This window comes from Haliotis rufescens, unplaced genomic scaffold, assembly GCF_023055435.1.
Source record: "Haliotis rufescens isolate VD_foot unplaced genomic scaffold, xgHalRufe1.0.p SCAF_11, whole genome shotgun sequence".
Classification (NCBI taxonomy): domain Eukaryota; kingdom Metazoa; phylum Mollusca; class Gastropoda; order Lepetellida; family Haliotidae; genus Haliotis; species Haliotis rufescens.
Window position 1 is genome coordinate 20,578,004 of NW_025963791.1, and position 24,108 is coordinate 20,602,111.

General features: G+C 43.3%; 1 protein-coding gene across 2 annotated transcripts; it reads right to left on the reverse strand.

Annotated features, from left to right (window-relative positions):
• Positions 1-188: 188 nt before the first annotated feature.
• LOC124137243 (erlin-1-like) lies at positions 189-22,639 on the reverse strand. 2 transcript variants are annotated; one of them, XM_048392395.1, is made up of 14 exons: positions 22,568-22,639; positions 21,956-22,053; positions 20,616-20,638; positions 19,729-19,809; positions 19,361-19,407; positions 18,845-18,906; positions 16,847-16,972; positions 16,489-16,621; positions 15,778-15,869; positions 13,617-13,706; positions 7,113-7,192; positions 5,278-5,457; positions 1,681-3,209; positions 189-1,629 (listed from the first exon to the last, which is right to left on the reverse strand). In XM_048392395.1, exons 2-13 carry the CDS (start codon positions 22,041-22,043, stop codon positions 3,198-3,200), a joined length of 1,014 nt encoding a protein of 337 aa, XP_048248352.1. In that variant the 5' UTR covers positions 22,044-22,053; positions 22,568-22,639; the 3' UTR covers positions 189-1,629; positions 1,681-3,197. The 2 variants fall into 2 exon arrangements, with proteins under 2 accessions (XP_048248352.1, XP_048248353.1); XM_048392396.1 differs by lacking the exon at positions 22,568-22,639 and adding an exon at positions 22,297-22,480.
• Positions 22,640-24,108: the final 1,469 nt, after the last annotated feature.

Below are 24,108 nucleotides of genomic sequence, written 5' to 3' on the forward strand. Positions count from 1 at the left end.
TACATTGATTAATCGGAAGGGTTGCTAATTGGGATTGTTCACAAGCCAATATATTAGCAATTATCGTCGTGATCGCCTATAAGAGTGGGGCGCTTATTACGTTGAATACGGTAAGCAAGTATATTGGTTGTTAATACCAATGCCAACACAAATGAAGTGGAATTAAAAACTAAACACTGCATGAGTGAGATGAAACTAAACACTGCATGAGTGAGATGTTCCTTCTGATCAAACTAAACACTGCATGAGTGAGATGTTCCTTCTGATCAAACTAAACACTGCATGAGTGAGATGTTCCTTTTGATCAAACTAAACACTGCATGAGTGAGATGTTCCTTCTGATCAAACTAAACACTGCATGAGTGAGATGTTCCTTTTGATCAAACTAAACACTGCATGAGTGAGATGTTCCTTTTGATGAAACTTAACACTGCATGAGTGAGATGTTCCTTTTGATGAAACTAAACACTGCATGAGTGAGATGTTCCTTCTGATCAAACTAAACACTGCATGAGTGAGATGTTTCTTTTGATCAAACTAAACACTGCATGAGTGAGATGTTCCTTTTGATCAAACTAAACACTGCATGAGTGAGATGTATCTTCTGATCAAACTAAACACTGCATGAGTGAGATGTTCCTTCTGATCAAACTAAACACTGCATGAGTGAGATGTTCCTTCTGATCAAATTAAACACTGCATGAGTGAGATGTTCCTTCTGATCAAATTAAACACTGCATGAGTGAGATGAAACTAAACACTGCATGAGTGAGATGTTCCTTTTGATCAAACTAAACACTGCATGAGTGAGATGGTCTTTTGATCAAACTAAACACTGCATGAGTGAGATGGAACTAAACACTGCATGAGTAAGATCAAACTAAACACTGCATGATCGAGATGTTCCTTCTGATCAAATTAAACACTGCATGAGTGAGATGAAACTAAACACTGCATGAGTGAGATGTTCCTTTTGATCAAACTAAACACTGCATGAGTGAGATGTTCCTTTTGATCAAACTAAACACTGCATGATCGAGATGTTCCTTCTGATCAAATTAAACACTGCATGAGTGAGATGAAACTAAACACTGCATGAGTGAGATGTTCCTTCTGATCAAACTAAACACTGTATGAGTGAGATCAAACTCAACACTGCATGAGTAAGGAGATGGGACTCTTCAACATTTTTATAAGTTATTCGGCAATGTCCTAACCGTCTATGTGGGGTATCAACCAGGGACACTGCACCTGTGTTCAATGTGACATGTGGAACAGACATCAGGTCCACCAAGCTATGTCCAAGCAGCACAGAGTAACACTAAGCACACAGGTTAGTCTTGGGGAGGCAGAATGTCCTGCATGATACTCACAGAAGTGGTCTGATACCACACAATCTAGAACTCAAGATGGATGATCAGACAAAAAAGGTTCCAAAGAGCATCATTGTATGATAACGAAACGTGAAATCTAAATTCCTAATTTCTAGCATTGATGAAGAAATGTGAAAACAACAAGCACCTGTTACCTGCATTAACACACACACGCACACACGCACACACACACACACATATACCTGTGAAACACACATATGTACCTGTGATACACACCTGTGATACACACATATACCTGTGCCACACACACACACCTGTACCGTATACCTGTGCCACACACACACACCTGTGCCACACACACACACCTGTGATACACACGTGGCTATACAAGATGAGCTGAACTACACACAGCCAGCCACTACACAACATGTCAGGTTAAAATGTACATCTTACAGCTCACAACATCAACTTCACTCACTTCTACTGCAAGACAAATATTAAAGAGGGATGTGCTCCACAGTGTGGCCAGTCAGGGTCTGATTACATAATCAGTGCCATGTGTGAAACAATGTGAAACATTGTCTTTGTGTGGTCAGGGTCTGATTACATATTCAGTGCCATGTGTGAAACAATGTGAAACAATGTCTCTGTGTAATCAGGGTGGGGAATCATCAACTGATGTACATCATCATAAAATTCAAATTAGCAGATAACAAATTGGTGAAGTTGCCTTGAACCTAACTTGGCAGGACTCCATTCGTTCCACAGTCCAGTCCTTCTCAGAAGAGGACGTCAATAGTGAAGCCATGCTGTAGTGACGACAGTCCCATTCACATGGAGTTATGAAGATGCTGGTTGACGGGAATCTAACTTAGCTCAGAGTCCTGTACCACTCAAGAGAGGATGTCAGTAGCGATGACAGTCCCATTCACAACAAGTTATGAAGATGCTGGTTGACGGGAATCTAACTTAGCCCAGAGTCCTGTTCCACTCAAGAGAGGATGTCAGTAGCGATGACAGTCCCGTTCACATAGAGTTATGATGCTTCTCAAGTGGATGTAGATGTAAGACAGAGTGATGGTGTGATGCATGGTGATGCTGACGTGTCCCCACCCCAACAACCAGGACATACACACATGTGCGCAGGTCTCACATGGAAGTTTTACAAGTGACAACATCGAACAGTAGAGATGCTCTCTCCTCTTCTGAGAAAAGGCATAAAAACAAACACCCTTCACCAAATTGATCTAACAATGGTAGGAGTGATTCTTCAGAAAAGACGTTTTTGATACATGATTTTTTCTTGGTTAGCTATTTTTAACAACATCAAGGTTTGACACAAGAAGTGTTGCTGAAGAAAGTCATCCCTTCGGCGGAACCCTAAAACATGGTCCACACACAACATTCTCATCCACATATATACATGATAAAATTGACATAATCTTCACACCTTTCAGCAGAGCACTGACCATCTTAAAACATCCTACATGGAATTTAATTTTTAAAGACAAATAATTGGTGTAAGCTCTGTATACATAAACAATTACTGTATAAATAAATATTCAGAAAATTACAATTGATTGGTGGTAATTTGTTGTAAAAGTAAAAGTTGAAATAAATGTTGGAGATCAAATTCTTGAACAACACTAAGGTAACTAACTAAATTACTCCTGGAAATCAAGTTTCATTTTGTTCTTTTCTCCTGGACTGTTCAGTAGAAGGCGACCTATAGCAGGTGTGGTACAAGCTGGACACCAGTGCCAATGTGCTGGTTGGATTCAGATTGAGCAAAGTGTGACAGCATCACCACTGATGTCCCCTGTGTCGATGTCCCCAACACCTCCTCCTCGTCATGGCCACAAATTACATCTTCCCCTGAAACATGCACATCATCACAGAATGAGTATCTGCGTGGAAGGAGAGTCTGTGTGGAAGGAGTGTCTGTGGCAAGAGTGTCTGTGTGGAATGTGTGTCTGTGTGGAAGGAGTGCCTGCGTGGAAGGAGCTTCTGTGTAGGAGTGTCTGTGTGGAAGGAGTGTTTGTGTGGAAGGAGTGTCTGCATGGAAGGAGCGCCTGCGTGGAAGGAGCGTCTGCGTGGAAGGAGTGTCTGCGTGGAAGGAGTGTCTGTGTGGAAGGAGTGCCTGCGTGGAAGGAGCATCTGTGTAGGAGTGTCTGTGTGGAAGGAGTGTTTGTGTGGAAGGAGTGTCTGCGTGGAAGGAGCGTCTGTGTGGAAGGAGTGTTTGTGTGGAAGGAGTGTCTGTGTGGAAGGAGTGTTTGCGTGGAAGGAGTGTCTGTGTGGAAGGAGGGTCTGTGTGGAAGGAGCGTCTGTGTGGAAGGAGAGTCTGTGTGGAAGGAGCATCTGTGTAGGAGTGTCTGTGTGGAATGAGTGTTTGTGTGGAAGGTGTGTTTGTGTGGAAGGAGTGTCTGCGTGGAAGGAGCGTCTGCGTGGAAGCAGCGCCTGCGTGGAAGGAGAGTCTGCGTGGAAGGAGTGTCTGTGTGGAAGGAGTGCCTGCGTGGAAGGAGCATCTGTGTAGGAGTGTCTGTGTTGAAGGAGTGTTTGTGTGGAAGGAGTGTCTGCGTGGAAGGAGCGTCTGTGTGGAAGGAGTGTTTGTGTGGAAGGAGCGTCTGTGTGGAAGGAGTGTTTGCGTGGAACGAGTGTCTGTGTGGAAGGAGGGTCTGTGTGGAAGGAGGGTCTGTGTGGAAGGAGCATCTGTGTAGGAGTGTCTGTGTGGAATGAGTGTTTGTGTAGAAGGTGTGTTTGTGTAGAAGGAGTGTCTGCGTGGAAGGAGTGTTTGTGTGGAAGGAGTGTCTGTGTGGAAGGAGTGTTTGCGTGGAAGGAGTGTCTGTGTGGAAGGAGGGTCTGTGTGGAAGGAGTGTCTGTGTGGAAGGAGCGTCTGTATGGAAGGAGTGTTTGCGTGGAAGGGGTGTCTGTGTGGAAGGAGTGTCTGTGTGGAAGGAGCGTCTGTGTGGAAGGAGTGTTTGCGTGGAAGGAGCGTCTGTGTGGAAGGAGTGTTTGTGTGGAAGGAATGTATGCGTGGAAGGAGCGTCTGTGTGGAAGGAGCGTCTGTGTGGAAGGAGTGTTTGCGTGGAAGGAGTGTCTGCATAGAAGGAGTGTCTGTGTGGAAGGAGTGTTTGTGTGGAAGGATTGTCTGTGCGGAAGGAGCGTCTGCGTGGAAGGAGTGTCCATGTGAAAGGAGTGAGTGAGTGAATATGGTTTTACGCCGCTTTTAGCAATTATTCCAGCAATATCACGGCGGGGGACACCAGAAATGGGCTTCACACATTGTACCCATGTCGGGAATCGAACCCGGGTCTTCGGCGTGACGAGCGAACGCTTGAACCACTAGGCTACCCGACCGCCCCCCATGTGAAAGGAGTGTTTGTGTGGAAGGACTGTTAGTCTGAAAGGACTGTGTTTTTGGAAGGACTGTTAGTCTGAAAAGAGTGTATGTGTGGAAGGAATGTCTGCGTGGAAGGAGTGCCTGTGAGGAAGGAGCGTCTGTGTAGGAATGTCGGTGTGGAAGGAGAGTCTGCATGGAAGGACTGTTTTTTTGGAAGGACTGTTAGTCTGAAAGGAGTGTTTGTGTGGAAGGAGTGTTCGTGTGAAAGGAGTGTTTGTGTGGAGGTACTGTTTGTGTGGAAGGACTGTCAGTCTGAAAGGACTGTCAGTCTGAAAGGAGTGTTTGTGTGGAAGGAGTGTTCGTGTGAAAGGAGTGTTTGATCACTAACAATCCATAGTAAAGGCTGGTAAATCCTGTAACTAGTTTTGAACATAAGCCAGACAAACCAGTGGCTGATATTATGAGCAGCATCCCACAGTCAGGAAAGGATGACACACAAGATGCTGAGTACTGCAAGTCCTGATGCAACATAAACTCACACACTCACAGAAATGCGACACAATGTTAACACACAAAGACCAAATCGATCATGCTTCTCGGTACCTTTCCAGTCGCCCCCTTGTCTCCACCTTTGTCTGCCCCATCTGATGCTGATGCTGCTACTGAAGGTATCCCAAAGCTGTCCAGGAATATGCCAGGAATACTGTTACCAAAGTAAATTTTGCTGTTCTGGGCTATGGACTGGTACTTCATCATCTCCAGGTACTCGGGGGTTAGTTTTCTCTGGGAACAGAAATGTCTTTGTGACTCACTGCTGTATCAAAAGACACCTTCAAACAGTCTACATACACAGAGCTCCAGATACGCTGCGTATCTGCGTGAAATACGCATCAGAAATACAGAAATACGCAGTAAAAAATAATCCAAGCGTATCAAATACGCAACGAACATTACAGATACGCTACAAAAACAGATTTTGTGAGTATCATCAAAATAATGTGAAGTAACCCTGCGTATTAGATTTGCAAATCAGCAACTTATTTTGAAATTATAAACGGGCATTCCGTCAACCTTGCCAAACTCCACGATGACAGTCACATCATGATCATTTGCCATCACAATTTCTTGTGGAAGTATTGTGGTATTTTTGAGTCCTATAAAGCTCTCAAACCTACACAACACCAGTTTGCAGGGACTAGATGAATAGTGTTTTTAAATATTTAACTTAAATACCCACCTGTGTAAAAACTAGTGGGTAACAGAAATTTGAATACGCAGATAGAATTACTGATACCCAGTGATTTTAAAATGCATGGGTAAAATACCCACAACACCAAAAGCTTATCTGGAGCTCTGCATACAAATAGAATTTCTCTTGAAAATAGTTTACACACCAGCTCTCCAGGTAAACAACATTATCATACCTCAATGTCAGAATGATGAGATCTGATTGGTCCACGTGATTGTGATAAAATACTGTGTAACCCACCTTGGAGGGTAATAAATTTCTCAGCGGGGGAATAAATCTCTTATACCCCATTATGAGCAATACTGGCTGCACATGAATTTGTGAGGAGCAGAATAAATCCCTTATACCCCACTTCAAAGCAATATTCCAGCAATATCATGGACTGCAATATCATGAGCTTCACACATTGTTCCCATGTCGGGAATCAAACCCAGGTCTTCAGCGTGACGAGGGAACTATACATGATGGAAGTAGAGGTGACTATTGGGGCTATTTTCACTATTGCGATTGTATTGCAATAGTAGCCCGTACTATTGTAAAAGTATTGAGATAGTAGTAAACCAACTTGAATGCTTGATAATCAAAGTAATCAATGTAATAAAAATGAATAAAGCATTGCTGACAATCTACAGGTCGGCCATTTTCCTCCCTCTTGCTGCCCTCAATCAAAGGGAATCTAATCGGTAGGTGTGGTAATCCTTGCCAACCAACACAACAGACAGGTGTGAAATTCGCTAAATTTATGTTTTATTTATCATGCTCACAACTATTGAAACTATCGTTGTTAGACCTACTATCAACAATGATATTGGCGTTCTATAATTCCTATCGACAGCACCATCATAGGGCAATACAACAAAAGTTCTGAGGTCTGTAAGTAATCAAATCTGGACCAGACAATCCAGTGATTGACATCATGGGGATCCATCTATGCAAGTTAGATGACATACATCAACCAATTCAGAGAGCCTGATGGCTCCATCCCGTTAGTCGCCTCTAACAACAAGCATAGGTTGTTGAAGATCAATTCTAACCCAGATCTGCACGGGGTAGACCTTCTATGAAGAGTTTTCCAGATGTTCACACAGAAAGGTTGTGATCAGAGTTAAAAATAAATTTAATGAGTTTGCTACTAATAATGTGAAAAAGTGCAGTTGCACATCAATATCAGGGTCCCGCCTATTCTCACCATGTTGGAGTCTGCCTCCATCTGTGCCTTGTAGGAATCTGCATCAGCCTTCGCCTTCTCACGGGCCAGATGGGTTGAATCTACACAGTCACAATATGAGCAGTCAACAATGACATGAGTGAGTGAGTGAGTGAGTGAGTGAGTGAGTGAGTGAGTGAGTTGGGTTTAACGCCGCTTTTAACAGTATTCCAGTCATATCACGGCCTGTCAGCTTAATGTGGGAGGAATGCCCCAAGTGATGCAGGTCTTAGATGTTTACCACTTCGGTGAAACCCACGAGCACGGGTATGGTGCTGACAAACCTAGAAACATAATCGGGGTGAACCGGGATTCGAACCCAGAATCATAGGTTTCTGGCGTGCCAAAGGGACGCAACTCTGCACAGCGAATTGCGGCGCCTTAGACCACTGGGCCACCCGTGCCCCCACAATGACATGAACAATTCTTGTGGTGATCCCCAAAAACATTATTCAGTAAAATCTTAATATGTTTTACATTTGTATACTTATCCGGCATTAAACCTTAATACATTTACTGCTGTTTTTTTTTTTTTAAGAAAGATGAAGCTGTGTGAGGTTCAGATGAAAAAGAAGTTATTCCAACTAGTTGTGTGGCTAATCCCTTCACACAGAGCCCATGGAAGTGATGATGTCATGGAACAACACATTACTGCTTGATCTTAACACCGTGGGGAGGCAACTCTGCGACGGGTGGGCCATTTTAGACGTAGTAATGCACAATATGCATACAAATTTAAAAAACAATTAGCCTTTTAAAATTTATCATGCATTACTCCTTAATGCAGCTGAATCGGACAGTATGGAGGTGGGCAAACCTTTAGATGTGATCCTCAGGAGACTCCGTCAAAAAGTCCAGGCAACTGTCACATCAACCTTTGCCATAACTAGAACCAAGGCAACCATTCCCGCCAGAGTAAAAAACTGAGAGTGTGAGGAATGTAGAGAGAGTGAGTTGGGTTTAACGCCGCTTTTAACTGTATTACAATTATATCACGGCGTGTCAGCTTAATGTGGGAGGAAAGCCCAAAGTGATGCAGGTCTTAGACATTTACCACTTCGATGAAACCCAGGAGCAGGGGTATGGTGCTGACAAACCTAGAAACATAATCATAGGTTTCTGGTGGGCCAAAGCGACGCAACGCTGCACAGCGAATCGCGGCGCCTTAGATGACTGGCCGCCCCCCGTGCCCCCATGAGGAATGTAGAAATCCAGGTAAAAGAACAGTAGAAGAAAACAGCAGATGCTAGAGTCTAAAACTGACTTACCGACTTGCTGGTCAACGACCAGAGGACCAAAAATGTCCATGATGGATCTGATGAAGTAGTTGCTCGGATCTCATGAGGAGTGATGTAGCAATGGTGCTGCCCTTGAGGTATCATTAGCTGTGCAAAAAAAAGAAGGAATTGTGCCAAGAATTGGAGAGACTCAGAAGTAGGAATCCTGATGCTCCTACTTACAAAATGACTCAAAGGGTGGCCACTTGTCATTGTACAGTCTCGGGGGAGAAGGTCTATGTACCATGGCTATGGCTTTGGCTGCTCTAGCCGAGGAGCTCTTGGCGCCAAAGGCCCTTTGAAGCTGCAGCAGGTGTGCATATGAAACCTGTCTGGCACGATCAAAATTAGAGCAAGGCTCTGGATTGCCCTGATCTTTTGAAGCACATTTGAAAGAAGTACAGGTGGTGGAAAAGCGTATGCTCTTAGGCCTTCCCAAGGGACTGACTGGATAGCTGAGAAGCTGACACACCAGGTTGAAGTCTTCGAGCTTCCACTCCATGGGAGCCACCTTGTCCTGGCCTGGATAGAGCATCCGTGAGGTAATTATGACAACCTGTTCTGATATGCTGGACAAGAAATTGCAAGACCAGTCAATCTACCAGATGGAAACACCGGAATGTCTGCTACAGCATTGAGTGAAAGTGCTTTGTACACAGGTAGCTTAGACACCAGACCACTGTGATGTTGTCTGTTGAGAATCCTACCATGGCATTCTGGAGACGATTCTGCAAGTGAGATATTGCCAGAATGAGCACTTCCAGTTCCAGGTTGTTTATGTGCCATGTGCGCTTATCATCGGACCACAGCCCTGAAGCAGTCTGGTCCTCCAGGTGTCTACAAACAGGCATAAAGTAGGCATTGGCTCAGTCAAGGAGACTCCTAAGACATTCAACTCCACCATCCACCACAGGAGATGAGGTCTGAGGTGCGACGGTAGGACGCTGGATTCTGGTTCTTGAGCAACCTCAACATTATCATCCGGAAATAGGGAGGGCATTCAAGATAACGTTAATAGAATATTGACAGATTGTGGATCATCCGTAGCTTGTTCGAGTCCTTTTTGGGAACGGGAGGGTAGAAGCCTGGTGTTATGGCAGGGGCATCTACAATCTCTATGGCCTTTTTGTTGATGTTGTCTGACATATGCTGATGTTGATTAAGAGGGTAAATGCATGACAGCGGTGAGATAGTCAGGGGAAGATCGGAAAGCAGTGAGTGACGATACCCCTGGCGGAGGATGTTCGTCACATAATGGGGCCATCCAAGATGGCCCAATTTTGACAAAATCGGCCAAGTCTCCCACCTAGATTGGTGTCGATTTCTGGAATGACTGGGGGTGGGAGTTTGCAGTCGTTGATGTCTGGACCATCCTTGTCCTGATACTTACCTCGGCGAGGATGGTAGTTGCCTTGTCCCTTACCCTGTCCTTTGCCATGAAAAGATGGGGTGTCCTAGGAGTGGTCCTTGAAAGAGGCCTGTCACGGCTGATAGTTCCCAACCTTGGAGGACTCGTGGCATGTGTAGTGAGACACATGTTCTGAAGCATTGAGGGCAACCTTGTCCCGAGCGTAGCTAGAAACACAGGAGTGCGTATCGGAGACGTCTCCTTTGAAAAGGGAAGATGCGGACCAAGGTTGGCATAGTAGCTTGGAGTCCCAGTCCCTTGCTCAGTTAAAGCAAGGTAGCCAAGGCAGTGAGTCGAAGTGATCTCAGCCAGGGCAGCCTTGAGATCATTATGCATGTGATCTATCTGATGTTGCTGGTAGACCATAACTGTCCTCAGATGATCCATCCAATTAGGATTAGTGTTCATCAGGTCCTGATCAATGGCTCAAGATGAAGATAGAGCAGACAAAGGTTTAAGAGAGCACCGAATCTCCGTCTCCAAAGCCAACCACATGTCTGGGATGCTGATGGTAGGCTTGGAGGAGCCAGTCATGCAATGGAGATCCTCATCCACAGCATGAGGAAGACACTAGAGACAACACAGTTTTGGAGGTAGATACTCTACCCGCAAGAACATAAGTTGCAGGTGTTGTAGGCGCAGGCAAAGGTGGCAGCTGGAGTGGAGGTGCTACAGGTGTAGGAAACAGCTGAGGAGCCAATGACTGATGGAACACAGACTTCATGAAAGCTTGCATCCAAGCCAGGTCCATGTAAGGTGCCGGTAGAGGCCGAGGCAGCACCTGCTTGAACGGCATTAGCATTGGTGGGAAGCCATTTGGAATACCAAACCCCGAAGGGTTGAAGACGCAGGCACTTGAGGAAGTGCTGTGTAAGGCTGGAGGTGCAGGTGTAGGCACAGACAGAATAGGACATGCTTGGGCAAGTGTCGACATCAGGGAAATCAAAGGCTCCTGGGTAGGAGTAGGTGTCTGCATGGACGGCTTCTACCCAGAAGTAGACGACAGGGACACAATGATAGGTGTGGCAGGGGTCTCTAGCGGGACCTCTTGAGAATTTGACATCCTAGAGTGTCTGAGGGCCTGCTGAGTGCAGGCTTTTGAGAAACCTGGGGGTACCTGGAAAAGCTAGGTGGTGAGAGGTGCGAGCAGAAGCTAGTAGCTACACCATGAAGCAAGGTGGTGAGAGGGGCGAGCAGAAGCTAGTAGCTACACCATGAAGCAAGGTGGTGAGAGGGGCGAGCAGAAGCTGGTAGCTACACCATGAAGCTAGGTGGTGAGAGGGGCGAGCAGAAGCTGGTAGCTACACCATGAAGCAAGGTGGTGAGAGGGGCGAGCAGAAGCTAGTAGCTACACCATGAAGCAAGGTGGTGAGAGGGGCGAGCAGAAGCTGGTAGCTACACCATGAAGCAAGGTGGTGAGAGGGGCGAGCAGAAGCTAGTAGCTACACCATGAAGCAAGGTGGTGAGAGGGGCGAGCAGAAGCTGGTAGCTACACCATGAAGCTAGGTGGTGAGAGGGGCGAGCAGAAGCTGGTAGCTACACCATGAAGCAAGGTGGTGAGTGGGGCGAGCAGAAGCTAGTAGCTACACCATGAAGCAAGGTGGTGAGAGGGGCGAGCAGAAGCTGGTAGCTACACCATGAAGCTAGGTGGTGAGAGGGGCGAGCAGAAGCTGGTAGCTACACCTTGAAGCAAGGTGGTGAGAGGGGCGAGCAGAAGCTGGTAGCTACACCATGAAGCAAGGTGGTGAGTGGGGCGAGCAGAAGCTAGTAGCTACACCATGAAGCAAGGTGGTGAGAGGGGCGAGCAGAAGCTGGTAGCTACACCATGAAACTAGGTGGTGAGAGGGGCGAGCAGAAGCTGGTAGCTACACCATGAAGCTAGGTGGTGAGAGGGGCGAGCAGAAGCTGGTAGCTACACCATGAAGCAAGGTGGTGAGAGGGGCGAGCAGAAGCTAGTAGCTACACCATGAAGCAAGGTGGTGAGAGGGGCGAGCAGAAGCTGGTAGCTACACCATGAAGCAAGGTGGTGAGAGGGGCGAGCAGAAGCTAGTAGCTACACCATGAAGCAAGGTGGTGAGAGGGGCGAGCAGAAGCTGGTAGCTACACCATGAAGCTAGGTGGTGAGAGGGGTGAGCAGAAGCTGGTAGCTACACCATGAAGCAAGGTGGTGAGTGGGGCGAGCAGAAGCTAGTAGCTACACCATGAAGCAAGGTGGTGAGAGGGGCGAGCAGAAGCTGGTAGCTACACCATGAAGCTAGGTGGTGAGAGGGGCGAGCAGAAGCTGGTAGCTACACCTTGAAGCAAGGTGGTGAGAGGGGCGAGCAGAAGCTGGTAGCTACACCATGAAGCAAGGTGGTGAGTGGGGCGAGCAGAAGCTAGTAGCTACACCATGAAGCAAGGTGGTGAGAGGGGCGAGCAGAAGCTGGTAGCTACACCATGAAACTAGGTGGTGAGAGGGGCGAGCAGAAGCTGGTAGCTACACCATGAAGCAAGGTGGTGAGAGGGGCGAGCAGAAGCTGGTAGCAACACCATGGAGCTAGGTGGTGAGAGGGGCGAGCAGAAGCTGGTAGCTACACCATGGAGAAAAGGTTGATTCAGTCCAAAAACAAGGGGTGGGGGTTCCTGCTAGACTTCTCACCGTAGCAGTGATTTAAATTAGCAATAAAAAATCTGCAATTTAACCAGAGACCATAATTACAAGTTGGACAACAACAAAAAAAGAGAATGTTAAGGCAGTTTTTAGCCCCAAAACAGGGCAGTAAAATGATAAAATTATGCAGTATAAAAGTGAAAAACACTTTAATTACCAGTCAGGGAGCTTTTGGTATGAAAAATATAAAAGAATTACCAAGTAACAATAAAGAATAAAAGACATGAGACATGAGAATGTGACCACATGGGAAATTCAAAATGACTAACTGAAACAACATAACAATGATTTTTACAGGGACTTGTAGCCATCATCATGTGCAACATATTGATGTGATGGCAAAAATATATGGTAGGACGTGAAGACACAATCCAAAAGAATGAAATAAATCGCATATAAATACTGAAGAAAGACCAAGCAAAGAGGATGCCTGTAGATTAGCTGGAGCATTATTATAAACGACTTGTCAGTCTGGTTGACAAGCAGTAATGTGATGATCCGTGACATCATCACATCCATGGTCCTGTGGACGCTATGTGACAGGATTAGCCACACAACTAGTTGGAACAACTTCTTTTTCAGCTTGATATCACACAACTTTGTCTTACTGTAAAAAAACAGCAGTAAATGTATTTAGGAGTAACGCAGGATGAGTTACAAAATATAGTTCTTTGACAATAACATACAAAAAAATCAGAATTCTGATACTTTCATTTTGGAAAGTCTTGGTGACACCTGTGGAATAAATATTCTTTAAGAGACATCATTAGTGTGTTCATCCATGCAACTGTTCACTTTATTTATTGTCAATCAGCTGATTCATAAGTGACAACCCAGAAGATGGTGTTCCACCTTCTGTACCAGGTGAGCTAACTATACAGCAGCTGATTCCTCTGTGACAGAGCAGGGATCATATTGTATTCCACCTTCGTTACCAGGTTAGTTAACTATACAGCAGTTCATTCATCTTTGACAGCTGCGGAGAATATGGTGTTCCACCTTCTGAAGCAGGTGAGCTAAATGTACAGGAACTGATTCATCTTTGACAGCTCAGGGGAATATGGTGTTCCACCTTCTGAAGCAGGTGAGCTAAATGTACAGGAGCTGATTCATCTGTTGAAGAACCCTGAGAGAAGATTGTTTCCTCTTACCTTCAATCAGTGACATCCGCTTCTCAGACTCTTTCTCCATCACCTTCTGTTCCCACTGAATCTTGGCCACTAAAGCCACCTTCTCTGCCTCTGTTGCGTGAAAAACATATCAAATGTTGTCAAATGTTTAACCATGTGGTCCTGAGGCAACACTTAACATCCAGGAACTATGAACTACCAGGGCTCAACACCCAGGATGTTTGAACTACCAATACTTAACACCAAGGAACTATGAACTACCAATACTTAACACCCAGGAACTCCAAACTATGAATACTTAACACCAGGAACTACCAATACTCAAAACCCAGGAACTATGAACTACCAATACTCAACACCCAGGAACTATGAACTACCAATACACAACACCCAGGAACTATGAACTACCAACACTTAACACCCAGCAAGTATTAACTACCAATACTCAACACCCAGGAACTATGAACTACCAATACACAACACCCAGGAACTATGAACTACAATACACAACACCCAGGAACTATGAACTACAATACACAACACCCAGCAAGTATTAACTACCAATACTCTACACCCAGCAAGTATTAACTACCAATACTCAACACCCAGCAAGTATTAACTACCAATACACAACACCCAGGAACTATGAACTACCAACACTTAACACCCAGCAAATATTAACTACCAATACTCAACACCCAGCAAGTATTAACTACCAATACTCAACACCCATGAACATTGAACCGCCAATACTTAACACCCCGGAAATATGAACCACAATTACCTAACACACTAATACTCAACCCTCAGGAACTATGAACTACCAATACTTAACACCCAGGAACTATGAACTACCAATACACAACACCCAGGAACTATGAACTACAATACACAACACCCAGGAACTATGAACTACAATACACAACACCCAGCAAGTATTAACTACCAATACTCTACACCCAGCAAGTATTAACTACCAATACTCAACACCCAGCAAGTATTAACTACCAATACACAACACCCAGGAACTATGAACTACCAACACTTAACACCCAGCAAATATTAACTACCAATACTCAACACCTAGCAAGTATTAACTACCAATGCTCAACACCCATGAACATTGAACCGCCAATACTTAACACCCCGGAAATATGAACCACAATTACCTAACACACTAATACTCAACCCTCAGGAACTATGAACTACCAATACTTAACACCCAGGAACTATGAACTACCAATACTCAACAACAAGGAACTATGAACTACCAATACACAACCCCCAGGAACTATGAACTACCAACACTCAACACCCAGCAAATATTAACTACCAACACTTAACACCCAGCAAGTATTAACTACCAATACTCAACACCCAGCAAGTATTAACTACCAATACTCAACACCCAGCAAGTATTAACTACCAATACTCAACACCCAGCAAGTATTAACTACCAATACTCAACACCCAGCAAGTTTTAACTACCAATGCTCAACACCCATGAACATTGAACCGCCAATACTTAACACCCCGGAAATATGAACCACAATTACCTAACACACTAATACTCAACCCTCAGGAACTATGAACTACCAATACTTAACACCCAGGAACTATGAACTACCAATACTCAACAACAAGGAACTATGAACTACCAATACACAACCCCCAGGAACTATGAACTACCAACACTCAACACCCAGCAAATATTAACTACCAACACTTAACACCCAGCAAGTATTAACTACCAATACTCAACACCCAGCAAGTATTAACTACCAATATTCAACACCCAGCAAGTATTAACTACCAATACTCAACACCCAGCAAGTATTAACTACCAATACTCGACACCCAGCAAGTTTTAACTACCAATGCTCAACACCCATGAACATTGAACCGCCAATACTTAACACCCCAGAAATATGAACTACAATTACCTAACACACTAATACTCAACCCTCAGGAACTATGAACTACCAATACTTAACACCCACGAACTATGAACTGCCAATACTCAACACCCAGGAACAATGAACAGCCAATATTCAACACCTAGGAACTGTGAACTGCCAATACCCAATTCCCAGGAACTATGATCTACAAACTACCAATACTCAACACCCGGGACTATGAACTACCAATACTCAACACCAGGGATCTATGGCGCCAGAAATACCTATGATGGCCTTCTTGCGTTCCGTCTCGGCCTCCTTCTCCACGACCTTCTGTCTCTGGATGCTGATGAGCAGCTTGGTTTTCTCTGCCTCCCTGCAAAAAAAGCCCCATTGTAAATCACCAGGGACATCAAGAGGAGACATTGCACTTGTAGCAATCCCTACAAATTTTGGATTGCAATCAATCTTTTCATTTCCAAAACAGAAGCCTTGAGAACAGTTTTGGTCTGATCAATGAAACACTCTCGCTCAAACTCAATATATACTGGTATTGAAGTGACAAAATTTTCACATTGTCATAAAACAGTCACACATGCATCGAAATACATAGAAATACACTCACATAGGGGTGAGGTGAGGTGAAATGGGGTTTAACGTCACGTCCAAGATTATTGCACTTATATAGCGACGTGCATGTACGCGTGCGTGTTTGTGTGGCTGCTTGTACTAGTCCGGACTGATGCCGATTTATAGTGCTAGCTCACTGAGATATCATGCCTCAGTTTAACATGAATATCCCACTCAGACACAGTATACTGACTCCGAGCCGACCAGTCCTTGTTTTAGCCCATTAATGCCGAGCGCCAGACAGGGTAACAACAAGTACCATCTTTTAACGTCTTTTGGTATGACGCGGCCGGGGATCGAACCCCATACCTCCCGCTCTCTGGGCGGACGCTCTACCACTAGACCACGGAGGCAGTCACACTCACATGGCTTCATAGTTCTTCCTGATGGTTTCTGGGATCTTGGGTTTGGTGACTCGGACGGCTTGTACAGTCAGTCCTGGTGCAAGGGTGTTCAGATCCTCTTGCAGGGCCTTCTTTAGGTTCTCATCAATCTGATCTGTTCAAAAAACATCACTCATAAATCGTTGGTTCATTTCATCTTTTTTCTAAATCCATAAACATTCTGGATCACAATCTGAGAATTTCCTGATTCCATTTGACGGACGCAGAGATTGGGTCATGTGACACCTTGAACACTGAACGCCTAAAACACATGAACACATGGTATCAGCGCAAAATGTGATACAACAAGCCTACTAACTTGTATTGCTGCAACACTTACCGAAGAGATCAATGTAGACCTCCTGGAGATTGTGAACGCTACAGAACTGGTTGAGCTCGTGGTGGATCTTGTTGTAGATGAGAGTTTTGTCGTAGTCGGCAGTGTAGTTCTTCACAACATTGAAAACTAGGAAGAAGTTGAATAAAACTACATCTAAATATTCCATGGCAAAAACAAGGTACACTGTACAACTATGTCTAAAAATAGTGAGTGAGTGAGTTGGGTTTAACGCCGCTTTTAACAGTATTCCAGTTATATCACGGCCTGTCAGCTTAATGTGGGAGGAAAGCCCGAAGTGATGCAGGTCTAAGACGTTTACCACTTCGGTGAAACCCACGAGCACGGGTATGGTGCTGACAAACCTAGAAACATAATCGTGGCGAACCGGGATTCGAACCCACAATCATAGGTTTCTGGCGTGCCCAAGGGATGCAACACTGCACAGCGAATCGCGGCGCCTTAGACGACTGGGCCACCCGTGCCCCATGTCTAAAAATAGTATGTCATCAGTCAAGACTTCAAAGTAACAGACAAATCAAACACACTTCCTTACAAATGCAACTGGTTTCTTATAATGCTGATAATCCTCTTACTATTAGATCACTGTAGAAATTGTTTGGTGAATATTTTGTCCTGATCAGCTATATAACATCAGCATCATTGTTAATGCAACTAAGTCTGAAATTGACAAATTTGTTGTCAATAGCAACAATCCAGGTCAAAAGGGCAATTACTCACCACCAAAAGAAACACATAGAGAAGTATGTACGTAAAGAAGAGATGTTTCCTATGTGTACCATTTAATGTCAAAACTAATAATCAGTGTTACCAGAGAGTGTCCTTATTCCTATTGCGATATGCTGCATGTGATTTCCAAACTTTACAGGCTAATCCTGCACGAGACAGATGGTACTTCTCGAGTCATGGATCTACGTTTGCGTTCATGAGTGTCCGTTCATACACCATACCAGTATGTTTGTTTGTGCACTGAACCAATCTAATATCTGTTGAATATGAGTAATTCTTCATATATTAACCAACATGTATGGCATTCACATTTCTTTTGTCGGTGAGTACATAATGCAAACATTTCCGCCATATTCATCATGTTCATGGGCCGAGAAGTGGTCACATTTTATTCGACAGAAAGTATGGGTTACTATACTGAAGACCTGTTCTGCACTGGAACCGTCTATCCAAGTCAGTAATACACAACAGAGTCAGTGAGAGCGAGGGAGGAAGTCAGATGTAACACCCCTTTGAACAGTTTGCTTGTTTGTTGTTTTATGCCACACTCAGCAATATTCCATCTATATGACAGCGGTCTGTAAATAATCGAGTCTAGACCAGACAATCCAGTGATTGACATCATGAGCATCTATCTCATGGGATACGAGGACATGCATCAACCAAGTCAGTGAGTCTGACCACCCGATCCCCTTAGTCGCCATTTACGACCAACATAGTCGCCTTTAACAGCAAGCATGGGTTGCTGAAAACCTTTCCTACCCCGGATCTGCACGGGTCCCTTCGAACAGTATTCAAGTCACATCACGGTATGTCAGCTTAATGTGGGATGAAAACGCAAAATGATGCAGGTGAGTGAGTGAGTGAGTATGGTTTTACGCCGCTTTTAGCAATATTCCAGCAATATCACGGCGGGGGACACCAGCAATGGGCTTCACACATTGTACCCATGTCAGGAATCGAACCCGGGTCTTCGGCGTGACGAGCGAACGCTTTAACCACTAGGCTACCCGACCGCCCCAAAATGATGCAGGTCTCAAGATACACCACTTTGGCAAAACCCACAAGTACAGGTATGGTGCTGACAAACCTAGAAACATAATTGGGGCGAACCGGGATCCAAACCCACAATCACAGATTTCTGGCGTACCCAAGGGATGCAACTCTGTACAGCGAATTGCCATACACGACACAGTAGACAAACAACATTCAGGCAATATATATCATGGGTATTGTTAAATGATCGCTCACCTGAGGAAACGCTTAATTTGTTGACAACTTCAATTCTTTCAAAATATATTATCACTCCTCCGCTGAAAAAGAAAAAGGTCAATTTTACTGTGGCAACAGTACCTAAATAGATAAAAGCACTATTGATGTAAAATTGGCAAGACCAGTAAGAGTTATTCTCCTACAGCCCAAGCGTCTAAAGTCGTTACCCCCACCTATGAGTTATCTAAGCAAATTAAATAATATTTTTTTCAACAGCTTATTTCCATTTGTTTGTTCGTTGTTTAATGCTGCACTCAGCAATATTCCAGTGAGTCTGGACCAGAAAATCCAATGGTTGACATTATATGCATCAATCCACGCCATTGGGATACGATGACATGCATTAACCAAGTCAGCAAGTTTTACCACCCGATCCCATTAGTCCCCTCTTTCGACAAGCATCGTCGCCTTATATGGCAAGCATGGGTTGCTGAAGACCTATTCTAATCCGGGTCTTCACAAGGTGCTTATTTACAAACTGCTTCAGACACCTACCTTGTACCACAGGGGACATTCTTCACTTCATCAGTCTGCAAGGTTGTCTGAACAAACACAGAAATATTTCAGGCATGACCTATATAAAATGTGTTCTGACAAAAAGAAATATTCCTTTTCATACCAGAATTATGCTAGCCATATCAATCAAAGAAGGAAAGGAACATGAGGAATAAGTCTTGTTTTATTACTTTTAGGATACTCTTATCAAATCAGTAATCCTGACAAAAAGGCAGGAAGATGGCACACTACTGTAGACATCCGGTACCATCCATTTCCACAAATATTTATCAACATTCTTGTCACTCCTTAAGAAACACACGGAAAGCTATACTTATAATTACACATCAACTGTTTTCTTCACGTACCTGTACAGATCTGAATGTTGTTATGCCTGGAATCTGGAAATGGTAGCCTGGGTCACTTGTTGTACTCAGTAAGGCTCCTCCCTGTAACCATGACAACACATTTTAGAAAAAGAACATTCTGCTTGTCAGCTGGGTTGGTTCCTGTTGGATCTCAAAACAGCTCACACGCCAACAACATGGCCTCTAGACAGGTCTAGATAAATCCTGGTGTACATTCTAAAAGCATTCTTATACAAAGTGTTTTTTTACTGAAATGTACATCGCAAGTTTAAATGATAAAGTACTTGTTAGAGCTCTGTGTGAACACAGAAAATCTCCCCATAGTTTAATGTTAACATGCTTCACAAAGCAGTAAACAATTTGATGATATTTGTGCTAACTGTACTTCTGGTGAAATTGAATATGAATTTCATGACAATTTATTTGTAATAAGTCCAATCACTTCAAAGATAACTCAGATATAAACACCTTTCCAATCATCATGATCATCCTATGTTAAAAACTACAAATGTCATACCAAAATTACTGATTTACTTAACATGTTTAATATTAAAATTGTAGATCATATCCATTTATCAGATGTTTTTTAATAAAACATACATTCTAAACAAATGATGGCTAGATTTGCTTCAGTTCCTGTTTAGTGACAAACAAAAGATGTGCTGATTTCAGTTGTACTCTGTGCCATGAGATCTTCACTCCTGAATAAACCTGTTGGTTTGTCTGTCCATTTAGCATGTTTAGGGCTTATTTCTATGTTTAAGAAAAAACTCAAATCACTATTTCATTTTCATTCTCATGGTCTCAAAACTAATAACAATTTTGTCACACACAATTTGTACATGGTATCATAATCAGATCATGCTATGAAGAAATCATCAACTTACCCTGTAATAAACACCAACATGTCCTGAAAACAAATGAAACAAACATCATAAATGAAAACAAATGGACAAAGGAACAACTATGATGTCTATTTCAGGCAACAGTATGTCACTCATGAACATGAGGCAGGGTAACAACAAGTACCATCTTTCAACATCTTTTGGTATGACGCGGTCAGGGGATCGAAACACAAAACTTCCGCTCTCTGAGCAGATGCTCTATCCACTAGACCACGGTGAGTCTGTGTGAAAGGAAACATCCCCACCACTACACACTTGTAAAAATATAATTAAATACCAATAAGGATCATAAGGTCCAATATTGTACCCCTAAATATAAAAAAAGGTATGTCTGGCTCTGGCTAAATTATCAAAAGGCCACAGTGTTGAAGGGTGAAAGCTGTATCGCTGATTGTGGCACACCAAGAGAGATTCTTTAAAACCACTGTTTCTGAACCTGTCAACTGAAATAGCCATGTGTGCCTCAGAAGGCAATATCAGCAGCATAGTGACATGGATTTGTATATTGGGCCATGAAAGAAAACCATTGTGGACAGAAGCACATAACTCACTGAACCAGAAAACAGGTGAAAGAAGGTTGTTACACGTTTAACTACCGTACAAAAGATGACACTGTGAAATTAAGTAGTACTAATCATGCTAATGTTAGTGACCGAAAATTGGACAACTACACGATTGATAACGATTCAAATATGTAATTAAAAAATGAAATATTCATATTGTTATCTTACATGCTTAAAAAAAAATATGTTTTCTAATCATGCAACCTCTAAGGCTTAACACAAAACTCTTTGCAGCCATTGTAATATGTAGCTACTAGCCGACTCATCTCGCATCAAAACATGGGGCTGTGTACTCACGGGCAGATGACCACGGAATACGATGATCACTTTGTTGGATTAATGAGACTGATTAATGAGTGATTTCGGTAATTCGGAGTCGGAGTGCAATGTCGGATTAACGGGTCTAAATACCACTAATATAATCGGTTCCCATCCATGGGTGGATACAGAGGGGGGTGCAGGGGTGCGCAACCCCCCTTTTTAGTTCGAAAAAAATCTTTATTTCTGTATAAATTACCACCAAAGACAATAAAAGATCTTAATTGTGCACCCCCCCTTTTAAAAAAAGCTGTATCCGCCCATGCCACCATTAGGGTCGGATATAGCCAATTGTCGGATTAACGAGAAAATTGGATTGCTGCATGAGGGCATGTATGCTAACCCAGGTCCCATAGAGTTTAGAATTTAAGGTTGCAGCTTAATCATGTAATAGTGGAATAGTCACCGGTCAAGTGACTAGTTAAAGAACGAAACATGTACCTTCCTCAATCTTGTGGATAGAGAAGTTGATAAAAACTGCCAGTGCCACACCGACCACACCCAAAGCCGTCACCACTGTTTGAGCCATGTCTCCAGCCCTGCAATATGAAGCCGATGCTGCAATCTTCAATACATTCAATTTACAAACAATACACCACTGTTTCTCCCACGCGGATTTAATTCGTTCTCGATCAGTTTGCCATTAGGAGTTGAAACACAATCCTCACGCCATGGGAGCGGAATGAAATCTACATTTGCTTGGGTTTGTAAATCATAAATGAAATGATAGTGTCAGTAAAAACAAATTTTAACATTTGGCTCTTTCTTAGTTATAAACTTACTTTGGTTTAACTGTCTACTGTCGATATTTAGAGTCTACAAGTCTATTAGTAACAACATATAGGCGAGGTCTCTCACACAACAGTGATATTCTCGTGATATTCATGAGCAGCTACACCGACTGAATAAGGTAAATGTCGATCACAGAGCAAATCTAGATCTTATTATATAGCAGATGTTGCAAGCATTCTATTACTTTCATCACAATCCTATTTTTATACAGTAATCTATGTCGCTTAACCAGGTGACGACAAATATACCGTAACAACCAACCTAACACACTCCAACACGTGTAGAAAGTTCACTTCCGTATTTGGGAAGCAGCGCCCCCTTGTATTATGGGAAGATAACTCTAATCGTCATAAATAATCGCACAACATCGGCGAAAAACAGACACAGTGTCTCTGTCAACAAACAATAACACCATGTGTCTAAAACTGCAAAACTCGTGATATTAAAAAGGTGAAACCTAAAAGTCGAACGCAGTTTTCTGTGGCACATGAGTAGTGTATAACATGAAATAGCAAAGGTATGTTTATGTCGAAAGCCTTACTTTGGTTAATATTTGGACATTTATGTACAACTTTTATGAATGTGCAAATGTACCATTCAATTTCACACCCTGAAGTCATTGTTCTTTTAGATTGTTAGTTTAGATCTGTGCTTTTAAAATGCGAAGCTATGCTTATCTGCTTACGGTTCCTTGTAGCCCCTTTTGATATTCTTGCTGTTAAAAAGCTGATTATGTTAATTGCTTTCACATTACTATAAACCAGAGACTATATGGTATATATGGTCTCTGTATGAATTCAGGATTTGTTAATATTTTTTTTTGTCTTCTAAAAGACATAATTTCACTTTTCCTAGCAATATTATCACGTAATATTTTATCATGCAGTAGCAGTTTAAGGTTTACTGATAGCATGAGTAATCTCAAATAATCCGTGAAGACCCGGGGTAGAATAGGTCTTCAGCAACCTATGAAAGGCGACTATGCTTGTCGTAAGAGCGACTAACTTGATCGGGTGGTCAGGCTCGCTGTCTTGGTTGATGCATGTCATCGCATCCCAGTGGCGTAGATCGATGCTCATGGTGTCAATGACTGGATTTTCTGGTCCAGACTCGATTATATATACAGACGGCCCGCCATATGGCTGGAATATTGCTGAGTGCGGCGTTCAACAACAAAATTTAATGATGCTGTTACTGCCATTATGAGAAGTTATGACACCACCATTTACTGATTATACCTTGTCAGCTAGGATGTGGTTTACAACAAAGATGTGGTAAATAGAAACTGTTCAAAGTTCCCACTGAGCAAGGTGAAGGAGAAGACAGTGTTTTTGAGCGATTAGATACTTGACAGGGCATGGTGTTCCAGACGTTACGTAGTCAGAGGGAATGTGGACACAATTAGGAAAGAACACACATCAGTGTTTTGGAATGAAACAATTGCAAGCAGGATGAAACAGAACGAGGTAAATCAGATTGAGAGGTTGGATGGATAAGTGACAGTTTTGATCATGAAGAGGTGAGGTGAGGTGAAGTGAAATGGGGTTTAACGTCGCGTCCAAGATTATTGCTCTTATATAGCAACGTGCATGCACTGTGTGTGGCTGCTTGTACTAGTCCAGACTAATGTTGATTTATAGTGCTAACTGAGATACCATGCCGCAGTTTAACATGAAAACCCCACTCAGGCACAGTTTACTGACTCCGAGCCGACCACTCCTTGTTTTAGCCCCTTAATGCCGAGTGCCAGACAGGGTAACAACAAGTACCATCATTTGGTATGACGTGTATTTAAATACGAG